This window comes from Carassius auratus, chromosome 4, assembly GCF_003368295.1.
Source record: "Carassius auratus strain Wakin chromosome 4, ASM336829v1, whole genome shotgun sequence".
NCBI classification, from domain to species: Eukaryota; Metazoa; Chordata; class Actinopteri; order Cypriniformes; family Cyprinidae; genus Carassius; species Carassius auratus.
The window spans coordinates 17,695,770-17,710,021 of NC_039246.1; the positions used below are offsets into that span (position 1 = coordinate 17,695,770).

The 14,252-nt window shown below is 35.5% G+C and overlaps 1 protein-coding gene across 6 annotated transcripts in view; it reads left to right on the top strand.

Annotated features, from left to right (window-relative positions):
• LOC113061233 (FYVE, RhoGEF and PH domain-containing protein 6-like) overlaps window positions 1-14,049 on the top strand; it is a 31,832-nt gene extending 17,783 nt beyond the window's left edge. For 5 of the 6 annotated variants that reach the window (XM_026230281.1, XM_026230290.1, XM_026230273.1 and 2 more), the window contains 16 exons: window positions 294-445; window positions 1,663-1,819; window positions 3,937-4,024; window positions 4,571-4,621; window positions 4,901-4,959; window positions 5,037-5,108; window positions 5,179-5,247; window positions 5,961-6,044; window positions 6,133-6,212; window positions 6,388-6,487; window positions 7,606-7,749; window positions 7,838-7,940; window positions 9,637-9,731; window positions 9,861-9,989; window positions 11,836-11,984; window positions 12,069-12,105. In XM_026230281.1, the coding sequence (XP_026086066.1) occupies window positions 294-445; window positions 1,663-1,819; window positions 3,937-4,024; window positions 4,571-4,621; window positions 4,901-4,959; window positions 5,037-5,108; window positions 5,179-5,247; window positions 5,961-6,044; window positions 6,133-6,212; window positions 6,388-6,487; window positions 7,606-7,749; window positions 7,838-7,940; window positions 9,637-9,731; window positions 9,861-9,989; window positions 11,836-11,984; window positions 12,069-12,105 (1,569 nt within the window). Of the gene's footprint in view, window positions 1-293; window positions 446-1,662; window positions 1,820-3,936; window positions 4,025-4,570; window positions 4,622-4,900; window positions 4,960-5,036; window positions 5,109-5,178; window positions 5,248-5,960; window positions 6,045-6,132; window positions 6,213-6,387; window positions 6,488-7,605; window positions 7,750-7,837; window positions 7,941-9,636; window positions 9,732-9,860; window positions 9,990-11,835; window positions 11,985-12,068 lie in introns of all 6 variants that reach the window. The other variant, XM_026230283.1, reaches the window with a different exon arrangement.
• Window positions 14,050-14,252: the final 203 nt, after the last annotated feature.

Below are 14,252 nucleotides of genomic sequence, written 5' to 3' on the forward strand. Positions count from 1 at the left end.
AGAAAATGTTCTCTCTTCTTCCTGTTAAAGCTGTAGAAGGACTGGGCTGTCAGTTTATGCGCTTCAGTTTGTTTGTTTTTACCCTGATTGTGTTTGGAAATGTTTAATTGAGCGCTGTTAATTGTACCTTTTAATTTATTTCGAAAACTGGCACTGTTTGTGCTTATATTGAAGTTTAAGTGCTAGTAAATGAAGTCACGGTTTGTATTTATGGATGTTTTTTTGCTATTACTCTTCTTGTCTAGCTGTCTCTGTTTTGTTGGCAGTGGCTAACATCTTCATTTCTGTGTCAGGATTTCCGGGATGCAGTTGCTAAAGCAACTCGTGCGAGTGGGAAGCCGCCGGTTGAGGAGAAAGTGTTGAATCAGATATTATACTATCTGCCCCAACTCTACGAACTCAATAAAGACCTACTGAAAGAGCTGGAGGAGAGAGTGGCCCACTGGTAACACACATAAACATTTTTAGTGATAAATGTGTTGCAAACTAATTTCATTTAATTTTTGAGTAGTACAGGTGCATCTCAAAAATTACAATGTCATGGAAAAGTTAATTTATTTCAGTAATTCAATTCAAATTGAGACATGGCTGTTCACAGAGTGCTGTATCCAAGCATGTTAACAGAAAGTTGAGTGCAAGGAAAAAGTGTGGAAGAAAAAGATGCACAACCAACATAGAGAACCAAAGCCTTATGAGGATTGTCAAGCAAAATTGATTCAAGAATTTGAGTGAACTTCACAAGAACTGAGGACTTGGGGTCAATGCATCAAGAGCCACCACACACAGACGTGTCAAGGAATTTGCTGAACCACAGACAACGTCAGAGCTGTCTTACCTGAGCTAAGGAGGAGAAGAACTGGATTGAAGTCCTCTTTTCAGATGAGAGCAAGTTTTGTATTTCATTTGGAAACCAAGGTCCTTGAGTCTGGAGGGTGCAACATTGTGGTGCAATGTCATCTGCTGGTGTTGGTCCATTGTGTTTTTGAAAACTAAAGTCACTGCACCCGTTTACCAAGAAATTTTGGAGGAGAGGAAAATAAGAAACAAGAGATCAAACAATTCAGATGAGCTGAAGGCCACTGTCAAAGAAACCTGGGCTTCTATTCCACCTCAGCAGTGCCACAAACTGATCACCTCCATGCCATGCCGAACTGAGGCAGTAATTAAAGCAAAAGGAGCCCCTAACAAGTATTGAGTACATGTACTGTAAATGAACATACTTTCCAGAAGGCCAACATTAGAGTAAAAATGTTTTTTTTTTTTTTTTTTTTATTGGTCTTATGAAGTTTTCTAATTTGTTGAGAGAGTGAATTGGTGGGTTTTTTTTTTTTTAAATGTGAGCCAAATCATCACAATTAAAATAACCAAAGACTTAAACTACTTGAACCTGTGTGCATTGAATTTATTTATTACATAAAGAGTTTCACAGTTTGAGTTGAATTACTGAAATAAATTAACTTTTCCATGACATTCTAATTTATTAAGATGCACCTGTATGTATGTTTTGTGGATAGCAGTAGAGAGAGTTCAAAAAAGGGTGCAAAAGAATGGGTGTATTTAGAATTTGAATGGTGTTTATTGATCTTTTTAAGAAGTCTAAATAATAAATAAAAAAATCCTAATCCTAAATTTTGTTTCTGGGCATCTCTCTGACTACTGCAGGTCTGATCATCAGAGATTGGCTGATATCTTTGTTCAGAAAGGTCCGTATCTGAAGATGTACTCTACCTACATACGAGAGTTTGACCGTAATGTGGCTCTGCTGGATGAACAATGTCGCAAAAATCCGCCTTTTGCTAGCGTTGTGCGTCAGTTTGAGGTAGGAGTTTGTGCATGTCCATCTTTATTGGAATAAATATCGTTATAATGATGTTAAAAATACACTCTCCCAATGATGAAAAGAGATTAATAACATGTGAATTAAATAAATATTCGAATCACTTATAAATCATGCTATAAAAGCATATGTTTGTGTGTGAGACACCAGTGTTTCCACAAACTTACACTATATGTGTTGCATAGTACTTCCCACAGGGAAAATATATACAATACATACTGAAAACATCAGACAGTCTTACTGAAAATGCAAATTCATTATCTGTCAGCAGAAGGTACTTTTGAAGCAGCAGAAATAACAGTTTTCCTGCTAACGGCTGTAAACAAAGCAGTGCTGTGCTCATGAACAGACAATACAGAAAGATGGAATGAAAATGTATTATTATTAAAGTTATTATCATTAATAATAATAATAATAATTATAGAAATAAACCAGAAAAGAAGCTTTCTCCAATCATATTGTATTTAGTAGATCAAAAAATATTTCTGATATTTAAATTTACTTTTGAAGTGATCTCAAATTACAACATACAAGTTGTATAACATACTACATAACATATTTTGCATAACATACTATTACACTTATTAATCAATGCTGAGTGGTCTTTTGGGGCAGCTGTGCCCTAATGGTTAGAGAGTTGGAATTGTAACCCAAAGGTTGCAGGTTTGAGTCTCGGTGCTGGCAGGAGTTGTAGGTGGGAGGGAGTGAATGAACAGTGCTCTCTTCCACCCTCAATACCCCTGGCTGAAGTGTCCTTGAGCAAGGCACTGAACCCCTAGTTGCTCCCCGGGTGCTGGATATATAGCTGCCAACTGCTCCGGGTGTGTGTTCACTTCTCACTGCTGTGTGTGCGCGCACTTGGATGGGTTAAGTCTAGAGTACCCATTCCGAGTATGGGCTACCATACTTGGCAAATTTCACTTCACTTCACTTTTGATAAAGGGGATATGTGTACTTCTTAAAACAGGGAAACCTGTTTGAAAACAGTAATTTACTGAGTTTCCATTGCCATTATTGCAAATTGAAATTGCGCAATGAAAATGCACCCAATGGAAAATGTACTTTTTGTAAAAACTCCTATATATATATATATATATATATATATATATATATATATATATATATATATATATATATATATATATATATATATATATATATATCGCTAATAAAGGGTTTTTATGCTCCAATTAGTTGGTTTTAAAGGCAAATAGAAAAAGGAAAATTTCACAAAACTGCATTGAAAACAGTGTTTGTTTTTTCGCATTTACAGGTCACCTAGTGAAGTGGTTCTCGACCACATTCCTGGAGGACCCCAAACACTTCTCATTTAGCATGTCTCCTATGTCTGACACACCCATTTCAAGTCTGTGAGTCTCTAGTAATAAACAGATAACTCAGTGTATTTGATTAAGGCAAAATATGCATTGATGGGGGTCCTCCAGGAATGTGGTTGAGAACCACTGACCTAGTGTGTCACATTATTTTTTATAATGTACTATATCCTCCAAAAACACCTCATACGAGGCCGCTGTCAAGTATAAGGGGCTCTACTTGCCATATTATACTATTACCCTGAGCAATCAATGTTCAGTGGTCTTTTGTTAATAGGGAAACCTGTTTGAAAACAGTAATTTACTGCGTTTCCGTTATCATTATTGCAAACTGAAAATGAAAATGCGCCCAATGAGAAATAACCTATAACCTCCAAAAAAACACCTTATATTGTACCGCTATACAGCTCTTAAGTATAAGGGGCTCTCCTTGCCATTAATGCTTTAATAAACCCTATTTTCACTGCACACGTCTGTGGTGCTTTACAGCTCAGATGCAACCACTCCAGCCACTGCAGTATGCACTTTATACATAAACCTACCATATGACTTATCACGAGAGGGAAAAAAAATGTGTTTTAATCGCATAACATTGGTTAATGGGAACACTTTCACTTCGCAATAGTTTATTCTTTATTTATAAAATACGATAATGCGCTAATCTTTAATGGAAACAAGGCCAATGTTTTTTTGGGGGGGTTTTTTGGTAGTTTTTTCCATTTGGTAATGCTTCACTTTTAATATTTCACTTTTTTTTATTCTTAGATGAGTCCACGCTGTGCTAATCTTGCTTTGAAGCATTACCTGCTGAAACCGGTGCAGCGGATACCTCAATACCAGCTCCTGCTCACAGGTACACACACACCATCAGATGAGTACACACTGCAATCAACAGTAGAACAAGAGGATAGCAGGCCCATCACAGGAAGCCAAACACAGCAGATACTTCATTTGTTTTAGCTAGTGGACTTTTTGAGTTTTGGCTAAATTCTCATCTGAAACAGGCCTTTTAACTGTTCCATTAACCCGTTTAAGATTGATGGGTGATAGGGCTTTTTCTTCATTAGCTCCAAAACTGTGGAATTCTTTACTTATTGAGATAAGGCAGGCTCAAAATCAGCATTTTTAAATCTCACCTTAAAACAATTTTTTTAGGGTAGCTTTTAATGAAACAATTGTATTATTTGTTTTTAAAATAGTTTTATTTGTTGTTGTTGTTTTGATTTGTATTTCTTTGTATTCCATATTTTTGCTTGTAGTATTATTTTATTCAGTGTATCATTCAGACAAGCGTCTGGGTGCAGGTTAAGAGTTTAAACATGAAGCAATTTAATGAATACAATAAATCTCTGTAACCACCAATTTTGAATCTTCCAAGTACTTTTCATGTCTCTCTCAGATTATTTGAAGAACCTTCCTGAGGATTCATCTGACTATAAAGACACACAAAGTAAGAAATAATACACACACGAGCAGGGACTCGTATTATGCAGCTAAGATGCCACTTTTAGTAAATGACCAAGGCCTAGTAAATAAATAAAATTACCTGGTAAAATTCACATCAACTAGCAATTACAGCTATGGCCATTATCTTAGACCAGCTTCATATTTTTAAACCTCATTCATCAAAGTCATAAATGCTGGTCAGGTATTCCTAATGTTATTGATCATTGGCATTCAACAATTTTTTTTAATGTTTATTGTACTACTGTTTGTTTGGTTTACCCAGCTGCTCTCAGTGTGGTGAAAGAAGTGGCGAACCACGCGAACGACATCATGAAGCAAGGGGTAACACAACAAACCACCATTAAGACCTCATAAATATGAATGACTTTGTCTTATAACACGCATCTCACTTTTGCTAGGATAACTTTCAGAAGCTGATGCAGGTTCAGTACAGTCTGAACGGTCACCATGAAATCGTCCAGCCTGGCAGGGTAAGAAACTTAAAACGGATTCATCATGTCTCTGTGTTGCTAATCTAACAAGCTCTTGTTGCACACGCAGGTTTTCTTAAAGGAGGGCACTCTGATGAAACTCTCCAGGAAAGTTATGCAGCCCAGAATGTTCTTCCTGGTAAGAAACTACGGTCAAATATGTTGATATTTAAATGATGATAAAATGTTTCTTATAAAATTTAAAGTGTTCTTTTAGTATACTGTTATAGTGTTTATTAATATAAAAAAAAAACAATTATATTTTCTCTGTGTTTTTGTAATTTTTATTATTATTTTATTTATTTTAAATACTGATATTTAGGTTTCATGTATTTTAGTTTTTATTTCAAGTTAGTGCAACAACTTTAACTTATCTGAATTAGTTGCCAAAGCAACATTTCTATTTTTCATCATTCATTTAGCTTTAGAGCTTTTCATCTTTGTTCGGGTCTTATTATCTCTGTTTATTTATTTTTATATACTTATATAATATAAATAATTTCACAGTCTATGGAGTGAACCTGATTTACGTTTCACTACATTGTTATATGTATGTCTGTATAAATGTGTACGTGACAAAATAATTTTGCATCTTAATATTTAAAAAAATATTTTTCAGTTAACAAATATTTTGAAGATTTTAATTTTAATCAATGATAATAATCCAGAAAATGTATATTTTCAACCGACTGAATCATATTTGAGGCAGTAAAACTAAAAAGAAACACAACTGCGACCACAAACAAATATTGCTATGTGCATAAATGTGGTCATTTACAATACAAGAGAATTGCTGCATATGACACGAAACAATATTTTTGCAGATTCAGTAAATTGTCTTTCTCTTAACAGTTCAATGATATTCTGCTGTACACAACACCAGTTCAGTCTGGCCAGTATAAAGTCAACAGCATGCTCTCTCTGGCTGGCATGAAGGTCAGATATCCACCAGCATAATACTCCCTCACACACACACACACAAACTCACAAGAGATATGACATGTGTGTCCCACGTCTTCAATAGGTGAGCAAACCAAGTCAGGAGGCCTATCAGAATGAGTTAAACATAGAGAGTGTGGAACGCTCCTTCATACTGTCTGCCAAGTAAGAGACACACACACACACACATAATGATTTATGTGTGGGGTCTACATGAAAGAAATAGCAGTGGAAAGAATAATTATACACTATGATGATGCTTTGATCACTTGTGCCAAATCAATATTTGGTACTTATGTTTAATTAAATAGAAATCACAGACTGTAAATTATGTTTGTAGTTCAGCCACAGAAAGAGACGAATGGCTGGAAGCCATCGCTAAAGCAATAGATGACTACACCAGAAAGAAGATTTCTTTCTTTTCCAGTCGAAGCCAAGAGGTGGGTGCATTGTGTGATTGATTTTTAGATCGTTTTAAAAATGTATAGTCTACACTGACATGAGTATATACTGCTAAAAGTGATTTTCTCATTTTTCAGCATAAATATTTCAACTTTCTTTGAACATGCGTTTCCTTGAGATGCAAAATGACATGAAATACAAAGTCTTGTTTATTACGTCTTGCTTAGGAAACATTATCAGCCAATGGGGTAAGAAAACTAAAACTGTTTACCCTTTGATATCTTCCATATTGGGAGATATTGGTTCTTTTTTGAAGAATTAATTCAACCTAATGCCATTTAAAATGTAAATTCTAATAAATTACCAATTCCTTAAACTAATTAAAAAAATAATAATTTTGCATCTCAAATAAATGTATTTTGGTTTAAGAATGTTAATTTGTACTGGAATACATGAAGAAGAAGAAAAAACACAAAAACATATTTTTTGCAGTAATACTGATGTATGATAGCCAGTTACATTTACATTTATTCATTTAGCAGACGCTTTTATCCAAAGCGACTTACAAATATACAGATATATAAGTGCTATAACAAGTCTCAGTTAGCTTAACACAGTAAATGAAGCATAAAATATTAAGTACCGTATGCACCAGAAATATGCATACCAAGACCAATGTCATATATTCATAATTCTAATTCTGTGACAAAAATAAAACACATAATACACACATAAATTTCCCATAGCTGATTGGGCTTGTTAATTCAAACAGTTAAAACACTGACCTTGCCGTTGAAAATATAAAAGTATGTTTCATGAAAGTTTTGTTGTTTTTTCATAAAAGTTTTATTAAAAATATTATGCAATCATTCAACAAGGTGGTCATGTTAATTTACATGTTATCATGAAAGTCATGTCAATCAATGCGCCTGATGAAGATCAATTCCTGAAAAATAATCTGTCAAATCTCTGGAAAAAGTTCAGATTTTGCTTAGCATTCACACTACAACAAATGGCTGAGCTTACAATTAAGAGCAACACATAATAGCAGGACAATATTCAGACACTTTTTGAAGGAGCTCATAGAAATTCTTAAAGAAAAAGGTAAATCATAAAGATAAAGAGCACTCTTGTCTTTTTTTTTCCCCCTGTGTAGTCGGAGGGAATCTCTGATGATGGTCTGCCGCTGGGCTCTAAAGCTCCTATCTGGATTCCAGATTTGAGAACGACCATGTGTATGATCTGCACATGTGAGTTCACGCTCACCTGGAGACGCCATCACTGCCGTGCCTGCGGAAAGGTTAGAAATAAGTTCTAGTCTTTGTTTCTTTTTTTGTTTCTTTTTTTTATTAACAAATAGGCCTGATTTGCGCTTGATCTGGCAACAGGTGGTGTGTCAGGCGTGTTCATCCAATAAATACTACCTGGAATACCTAAAGAATCAGCTGGCACGAGTGTGTGACCACTGCTATATCAAACTACAGCACAAGGGTATGAGATTTCGGCTTTTTCTACTCTTCTATCATATACTCTTACTCCTACTACTTCACTAGAATTTTCTTTTTTTTTTTTATCGTACATGCTTGTTTATAATAGTTTTTGCTTATACTTAAAGGGTTAGTTCACCCAAAAAAGAAAATTATGTTATTAATAACTCACCCTTATGCTGTTCCAAACATGTAAGGCCTCCTTTTATCTTCGGAACACAGTTTAAGATATTTTAGATTTAGTCCGAGAGTTCTCAGTCCCTCCATTGAAGCTGTGTGTACGGTATACTGTCCATGTCCAGAAAGGTAAGAAAAACATCATCAAAGTAGTCCATGTGATATCAGAGGGTCCGTTGGAATTTTTTGAAGCATCGAAAATATATTTTGGTCCAAAAATAGCAAAAACGATGACTTTATTCAGCATTGTCTTCTCTTCCGTGTCTGTGTGAGAGGGAGTTCAAATCAAAGCAGCTGGATTTCCGGTTCGCGAACGAATAATTCAGTTCACCAAATCGAACTGAATCGTTTTAAACGGTTCGCATCTCTAATACCCATTAATCCACAAATGACTTAAGCTGTTAACTTTTTTAATGTGGCTGACACTCCCTCTGAGTTCAAACAAACCAATATCCCGGAGTAATTCATGTACTCAAACAGTACATTGACTGAAGCAGACCGACACACAGAGCGTCTGAACTGAACTGATTCTTTTGGTGATTGATTCTGAACTGATTCTGTGCTAATGTTATGAGCCCAGGTAAACCGAAGGCTTGAATCAAGGGCAATCATCGGCAATGACGCCATTACGTCGAGCACAAAAGAACTGGTGAACCGTTTTCTTCAACCGGTTTATTGAATCGAACTGTCCGAAAGAACTACTGGTGATCCGAACACCGATGCAACCGGTTCTTCACTCGTGAACGAGTCAGTCTATTGTTCGTTATCTGGCTCGGCTCGGTGTTCATCACAGCGGTTCAGTCAATGTACTGTTTGAGTACATGAATTACTCCGGGATATTGGTTTGTTTGAACTCAGAGGGAGTGTCAGCCACATTAAAAAAGTTAACATCTTAAGTCATTTGTGGATTAATGCGTATTAGAGATGCGAACCGTTTAAAACGATGCAGTTCGATTTGGTGAACTGAATGATTCGTTCGCGAACCGGAAATCCAGCTGCTTTGATTTGAACTCTCTCTCACACAGACACGGAAGAGAAGACAATGCTGAATAAAGTCGTCGTTTTTGCTATTTTTGGACCAAAATGTATTTTCGATGCTTCAAAAAATTCCAACGGACCCTCTAATGTCACATGGACTACTTTGATGATGTATTTCTTACCTTTCTGGACATGGACAGTATACCGTACACACACAGCTTCAATGGAGGGACTGAGAGCTCTCGGACTAATTCTAAAATATCTTAAACTGTGTTCCGAAGATAATAGGAGGCCTTACATGTTTGGAACAGCATAAGGGTGAGTTATTAATGACATAATTTTCATTTTTAGGCGAACTAACCCTTTAACATAAGTATTAACCTGAGCAACCACATAACAACAGTGTTGTATTGTTAACTAAAATTAAACGTTATCAATAGTAAAAATATTACACGAAATTTGAAACTAGAATGCACTAGCAATGTGGTCGCACAGGCAAACACTACACATTTTTGCTAATATGTTGTTTTGATTTTATCTCATAGGTGAGAAATCCAATGTGACCGTTTCCCCTAGTGGGAGGAGTTCAACTTTTGCTTTTTCTAGAAAACAGAAGAAGATTCCTTCTGCCCTCAAAGAGGTGACTTGAAATTGTACTTTACCCATATTGCAATGGCTTGCAGCATTCGCTGTAATGAAGGTTTCTGTTTCTACCACGACGCTGATGTCATATTAATACGTTACTATTAAAATGACATCTCGCTCACAGGTGTCTGCCAACACTGAGAATTCCTCCATGAGTGGATATCTGCAAAGATCCAAAGGCCAAAAGAAACCGTGGAAGAGGCTGTGGTTCGTCATTAAGAACAAAGTCCTCTACACTTACGCCGCTAGTGAAGTATGCCACCTTTACTTATGCAATAACTTCTAGTGTTCTGGAAGCTACTCATAATTTATCAATAGAAGCTTGACTCATGATTATCTAAATAGCTACACTACAATAAAAACTATTTAAAAAAGCAGTTAATTACATTGAAGCTAGATTTTTGGCAGTATTACTACAAGAGTGGGTGGGATTACACACATAATGTATAATTAAGAGCTGAGCGACCTCCTGAAAACTTTTTCATTCCGCGTCACCCCATCAAGATCTCGCTGGATTCACTCCTTGGCTATCAACAAGAGGAATGTTTGTATTTCTTCAACAGACCATGAAAAAGCCATGGTTGGTTTGGTTGTTAAAAAAAGGGCTTATCATTAAAAAAAGTTTGCGTTTGATCCTTCGCTGGCTGTGCTCATTTAAATCTATCAGATCTGGTGTCTCGTATCACAAGTTCAATGACGCAGGTAGTGATGATTCTCTTCGGCCAATCAGTGATCAGCAGGATGTACACTTTACATTTTGGCTCGCTTGGAACCTCAGGTGAAGTGGTACAGAATAAAGTACCAGCTACTGTACACGGTGGAAAACCTCCCAAAAGTGAGCCGCTTCATGCAGTGGAAAAACGCCAAACATTTTCTACTGATTTGCTACTAGCTACTATTAAAACTATTTAAAGTGGATATATTTTTCTAATTACACAACCATTATCAGATTATATCCTTTTTTCATCTCTTTTAAAAACTGACAGAAAGCTAAGTGGGAGAGCGATATGGGGGCGGGATCAGGAAAGGGTCCTTGAGTCAGGATTCGAACTCGGGACGCCCATAGCGCAATGTCGGCACATTGCCTACAAGGCAGTAGGAGCCAACAGAATATATATGATTTTTTACAATGAAAGCAGTATCTGTTTGGGACAAGAAATATGAATTTATAGATTTAAATATCCTTCAAAGCGCTAACATAATTCTGTTAAATGTTGTAAAAAAAATTTAAATAGCTATTAAAAAAGTTGTAATATTGCACACAGGGATATTTGTTCTGTCAATATGAATATTTTTCTTTAACCACTTCATTTATGAAATCAGTTTGAACAGTGATTTACTAAAATGAATCAAAATGTCCACCACATTTTTATGTTTTATACCAAAAATGTAAGAATTTTTGCATTCAATTTTAAGTAACAGTGATTTCACAATTACTTAAAAACTGTTTTGCAATGTGACAAAAATCAACAATGTAGTGCATTTTCATGCTACACTGCAACTTGTTAGTACAGATAGCTGGTTAATATAAGAGTTACGTTAAACAGCCGAAAATAATTCGCAAATAAAGATTTCAGCATTCAATTTGAAAATATATATTATAATATATGAAAATATAGTTATATTATAATATAAAGTCACACCTCATAGTAAAACTACAAGGATCCTAATCAATGTCCACAAAATTGGAATCATGTCATGGTCAGCAGCAAAACTGTCTGCTATGCAAGAAACCAACATCGTAAACATTGCGATAAATGACTAAACATGTCACATTCCTTTAACTAAAGCATTTACAATCAGCATAGTCCGTTTTGAGATGTCCTTTGAATTAAATTTTTTGCAAATCTACAGGATCATTTGTTGGGGTGAAAAAAGTTGTTTGTTATCAGAAAAACTGTTATGCAAACGGCTATTTTTGCAATACTGAAAACTGTAATTACGTTAGTAGCGTCACTGTTTTAGTCGATTGTTCCCCTACACTGCTTTTTGGTATTTGTTTTTTTCTTTTTGATTCTTAGTGTTATGCAGATGTATAAAAGATGTATTATATGTATGTAATAAAAACTGTCAGGTGAAGATGATTGCGTGGTTTTCAGGATGTTGCGGCATTGGAGAGTCAGCCGCTGCTGGGCTTTTTCCTCCGAGAGGAGAAGACCGGACCGGCTCAAAAAATGCAGTTTAAACTGTATCATAAAAACACACTTTACTACATCTTCAGAGCAGAGGACATCCCCACTGCTCAGAGGTACTCAAGCACTTGTATGGAGTTGAAAAGAGTTTGTTCTATGAGTCTAGTCTAAGATTCGCAATCTGTGCTTTATTTTTCCAGATGGATTGAAGCGTTTCAAGAGGCCATGATCCTTTGACTGGTCTGGATTGGATTAAATGGAATGAATAAATGTCGCTCGTTTGGGTTTCTGAACTGTTTACACAGGCAGCGAGTTTAAAGTTGCATAAATCAAAACCCAGTTTGAAGCAAAGGATGCTGGTAGATGTAGTTTATGCATTAATCTATTTTAAGCAGCCTAATGAAGGTAAATTGATTCAGTCTGCCTCCATTGTGAGGCATTAATCCATCTTTTTGTTCTTAATGTCATTTTTAGGAAACACTGCCTCTCTGTGCCAGTTCCTTTTGGTGCTTAACATTACCATGCATTCAGGGTCAAAAACATCAGGCAATGACTGGTCATGAGCTCTAGATACAGATGATTTCATTGACTCCTGACCAATAGGTTTGCTTATGATGAATCTTATTTAAATATGAATCAATCCTGTCCACTTTTCTGAAACACTCCATTATGATGTAATGGGGCAGTTTGGATCACTTGTTGCCTGAAGAGGGTTTTAAAAAGATTTGGTCAAGGGTGTGATTCATTGTCAAGTCTGAATGTGCATGAGCAAGTATGATAAAGGAATATCTGATGCCAGGTGGCACCTTTGGCACGGTCATGTGGCGCAGTCCGTGCAGTCTGGCGTGGTGCATTATGGGAGATTTGCGAATTCAACTGTGAAAGCTTAAAAAATGACTGGACCTTAATCGTAAAGCACAGAGCGACTATTTGTCAAAATTGTACATAAAACCATTGTTTTGGACATTAATGGTGATAGTTTGTTGAACGAGTTCATTTACGCAAAAAAGAAAGAGAAAAAAAACGTATAAACTTTTTTTTATTAAATTTGTTACCTGCAATTTACGTAAAAATTATTTTACAAATGATTCACATATTGAATGTAACAAAATGTAAACTTTTTATTGAGAAATATTGACAACCATTGACTTAAATGTGTTTTTTAGAACAAATCATGCATTTGCGTGTTGAAAAATGACGTTGATTTTGCAATCGGTTCATGCATGGAATGTGAGCTGTTTTTTTAAACAAAGATTAATGAATTACATGAAATCATGCATTATATGCAACAATTTGTGGAAGAATGGTTTTATGAACAATTTATACATATTTATTCTGCTTGTAATCCCTGAAAAAAGGCCCTTTTTTATTTGGTTCTCAGCCTGTTACTAAATTGTTTTAATAATCTTTTAAAAAAAATGTTAAACTCTTTTGTACAAAGTGGGTGTTTAGACTTGTTTTAAACCTTATACTGGACAGAACTGGAAGTGTACATATTTTGTAAATAGTAATATAATGCTGGCGTATTTAAAATAGTTCAGGATGTTTAATGGCCTCGGTGAATTATGGGTAGTAAAGACACAGTGCTAGGCTGGCTGACTCAGCACTGTTTTAACTTACTATATTAGACATTATAGCACACCGGCTGTGAATACAGAGAGAAAAACTAGTGCTCTTATCAGGGAAGGATGTAACACACATTAAATACTCTAATGCACCTTGTTCAGGACCACCTCTCTTAATACTTTGACAATGAGTATGACCTGATTATATCCTCTACAGTTTTCATTCAGCTCCAGCCACAGAAAGCCACTGATATTTCACCGTTTAAATCTAAAACAAGTCCAAGGAATGGATTTGATCGGTATTGCGGTATAAGTTCAATATTGTTTGTAATACTGATGTTTGTTTACATTTTGTAAGACTGTTTGGAATTTTGGGAAAATTTAAATACACCACTGTCATGTTTTTGTTTTATTTCTCTCCTTCATGTGATCCACTTTTAAGAAAAAATATCATTTATATTCCTGATGCTCCTCGTCAGATTGGCTCTAGGTCCCAAAGGAAGGTTTGTCCTCCTGAAGTAATGTGTTAATATCTTGAGTTTTTCAAGACAGTAGGCTATGCCCCAACATAAATGTAAAGTGCAAATAATTTTTAATAAATAATGTAATGAGAAAATGTGTCTGTAGGTCTGGTTTAACTTTACGGGTATGTTTCCTTGAACAAATGATCCATGGTTTTATCACAGTAAAAGTGTAGTAACTTTTTTTTTTTTTTTTTGCGCATTTATCATTTGTATAACCACAGTTTTACTGGAAATACTATGGTTAGTGTAGCAAATCCACAGTTAATTTGTAGTTTAGCAACAGTAACCATGTTTT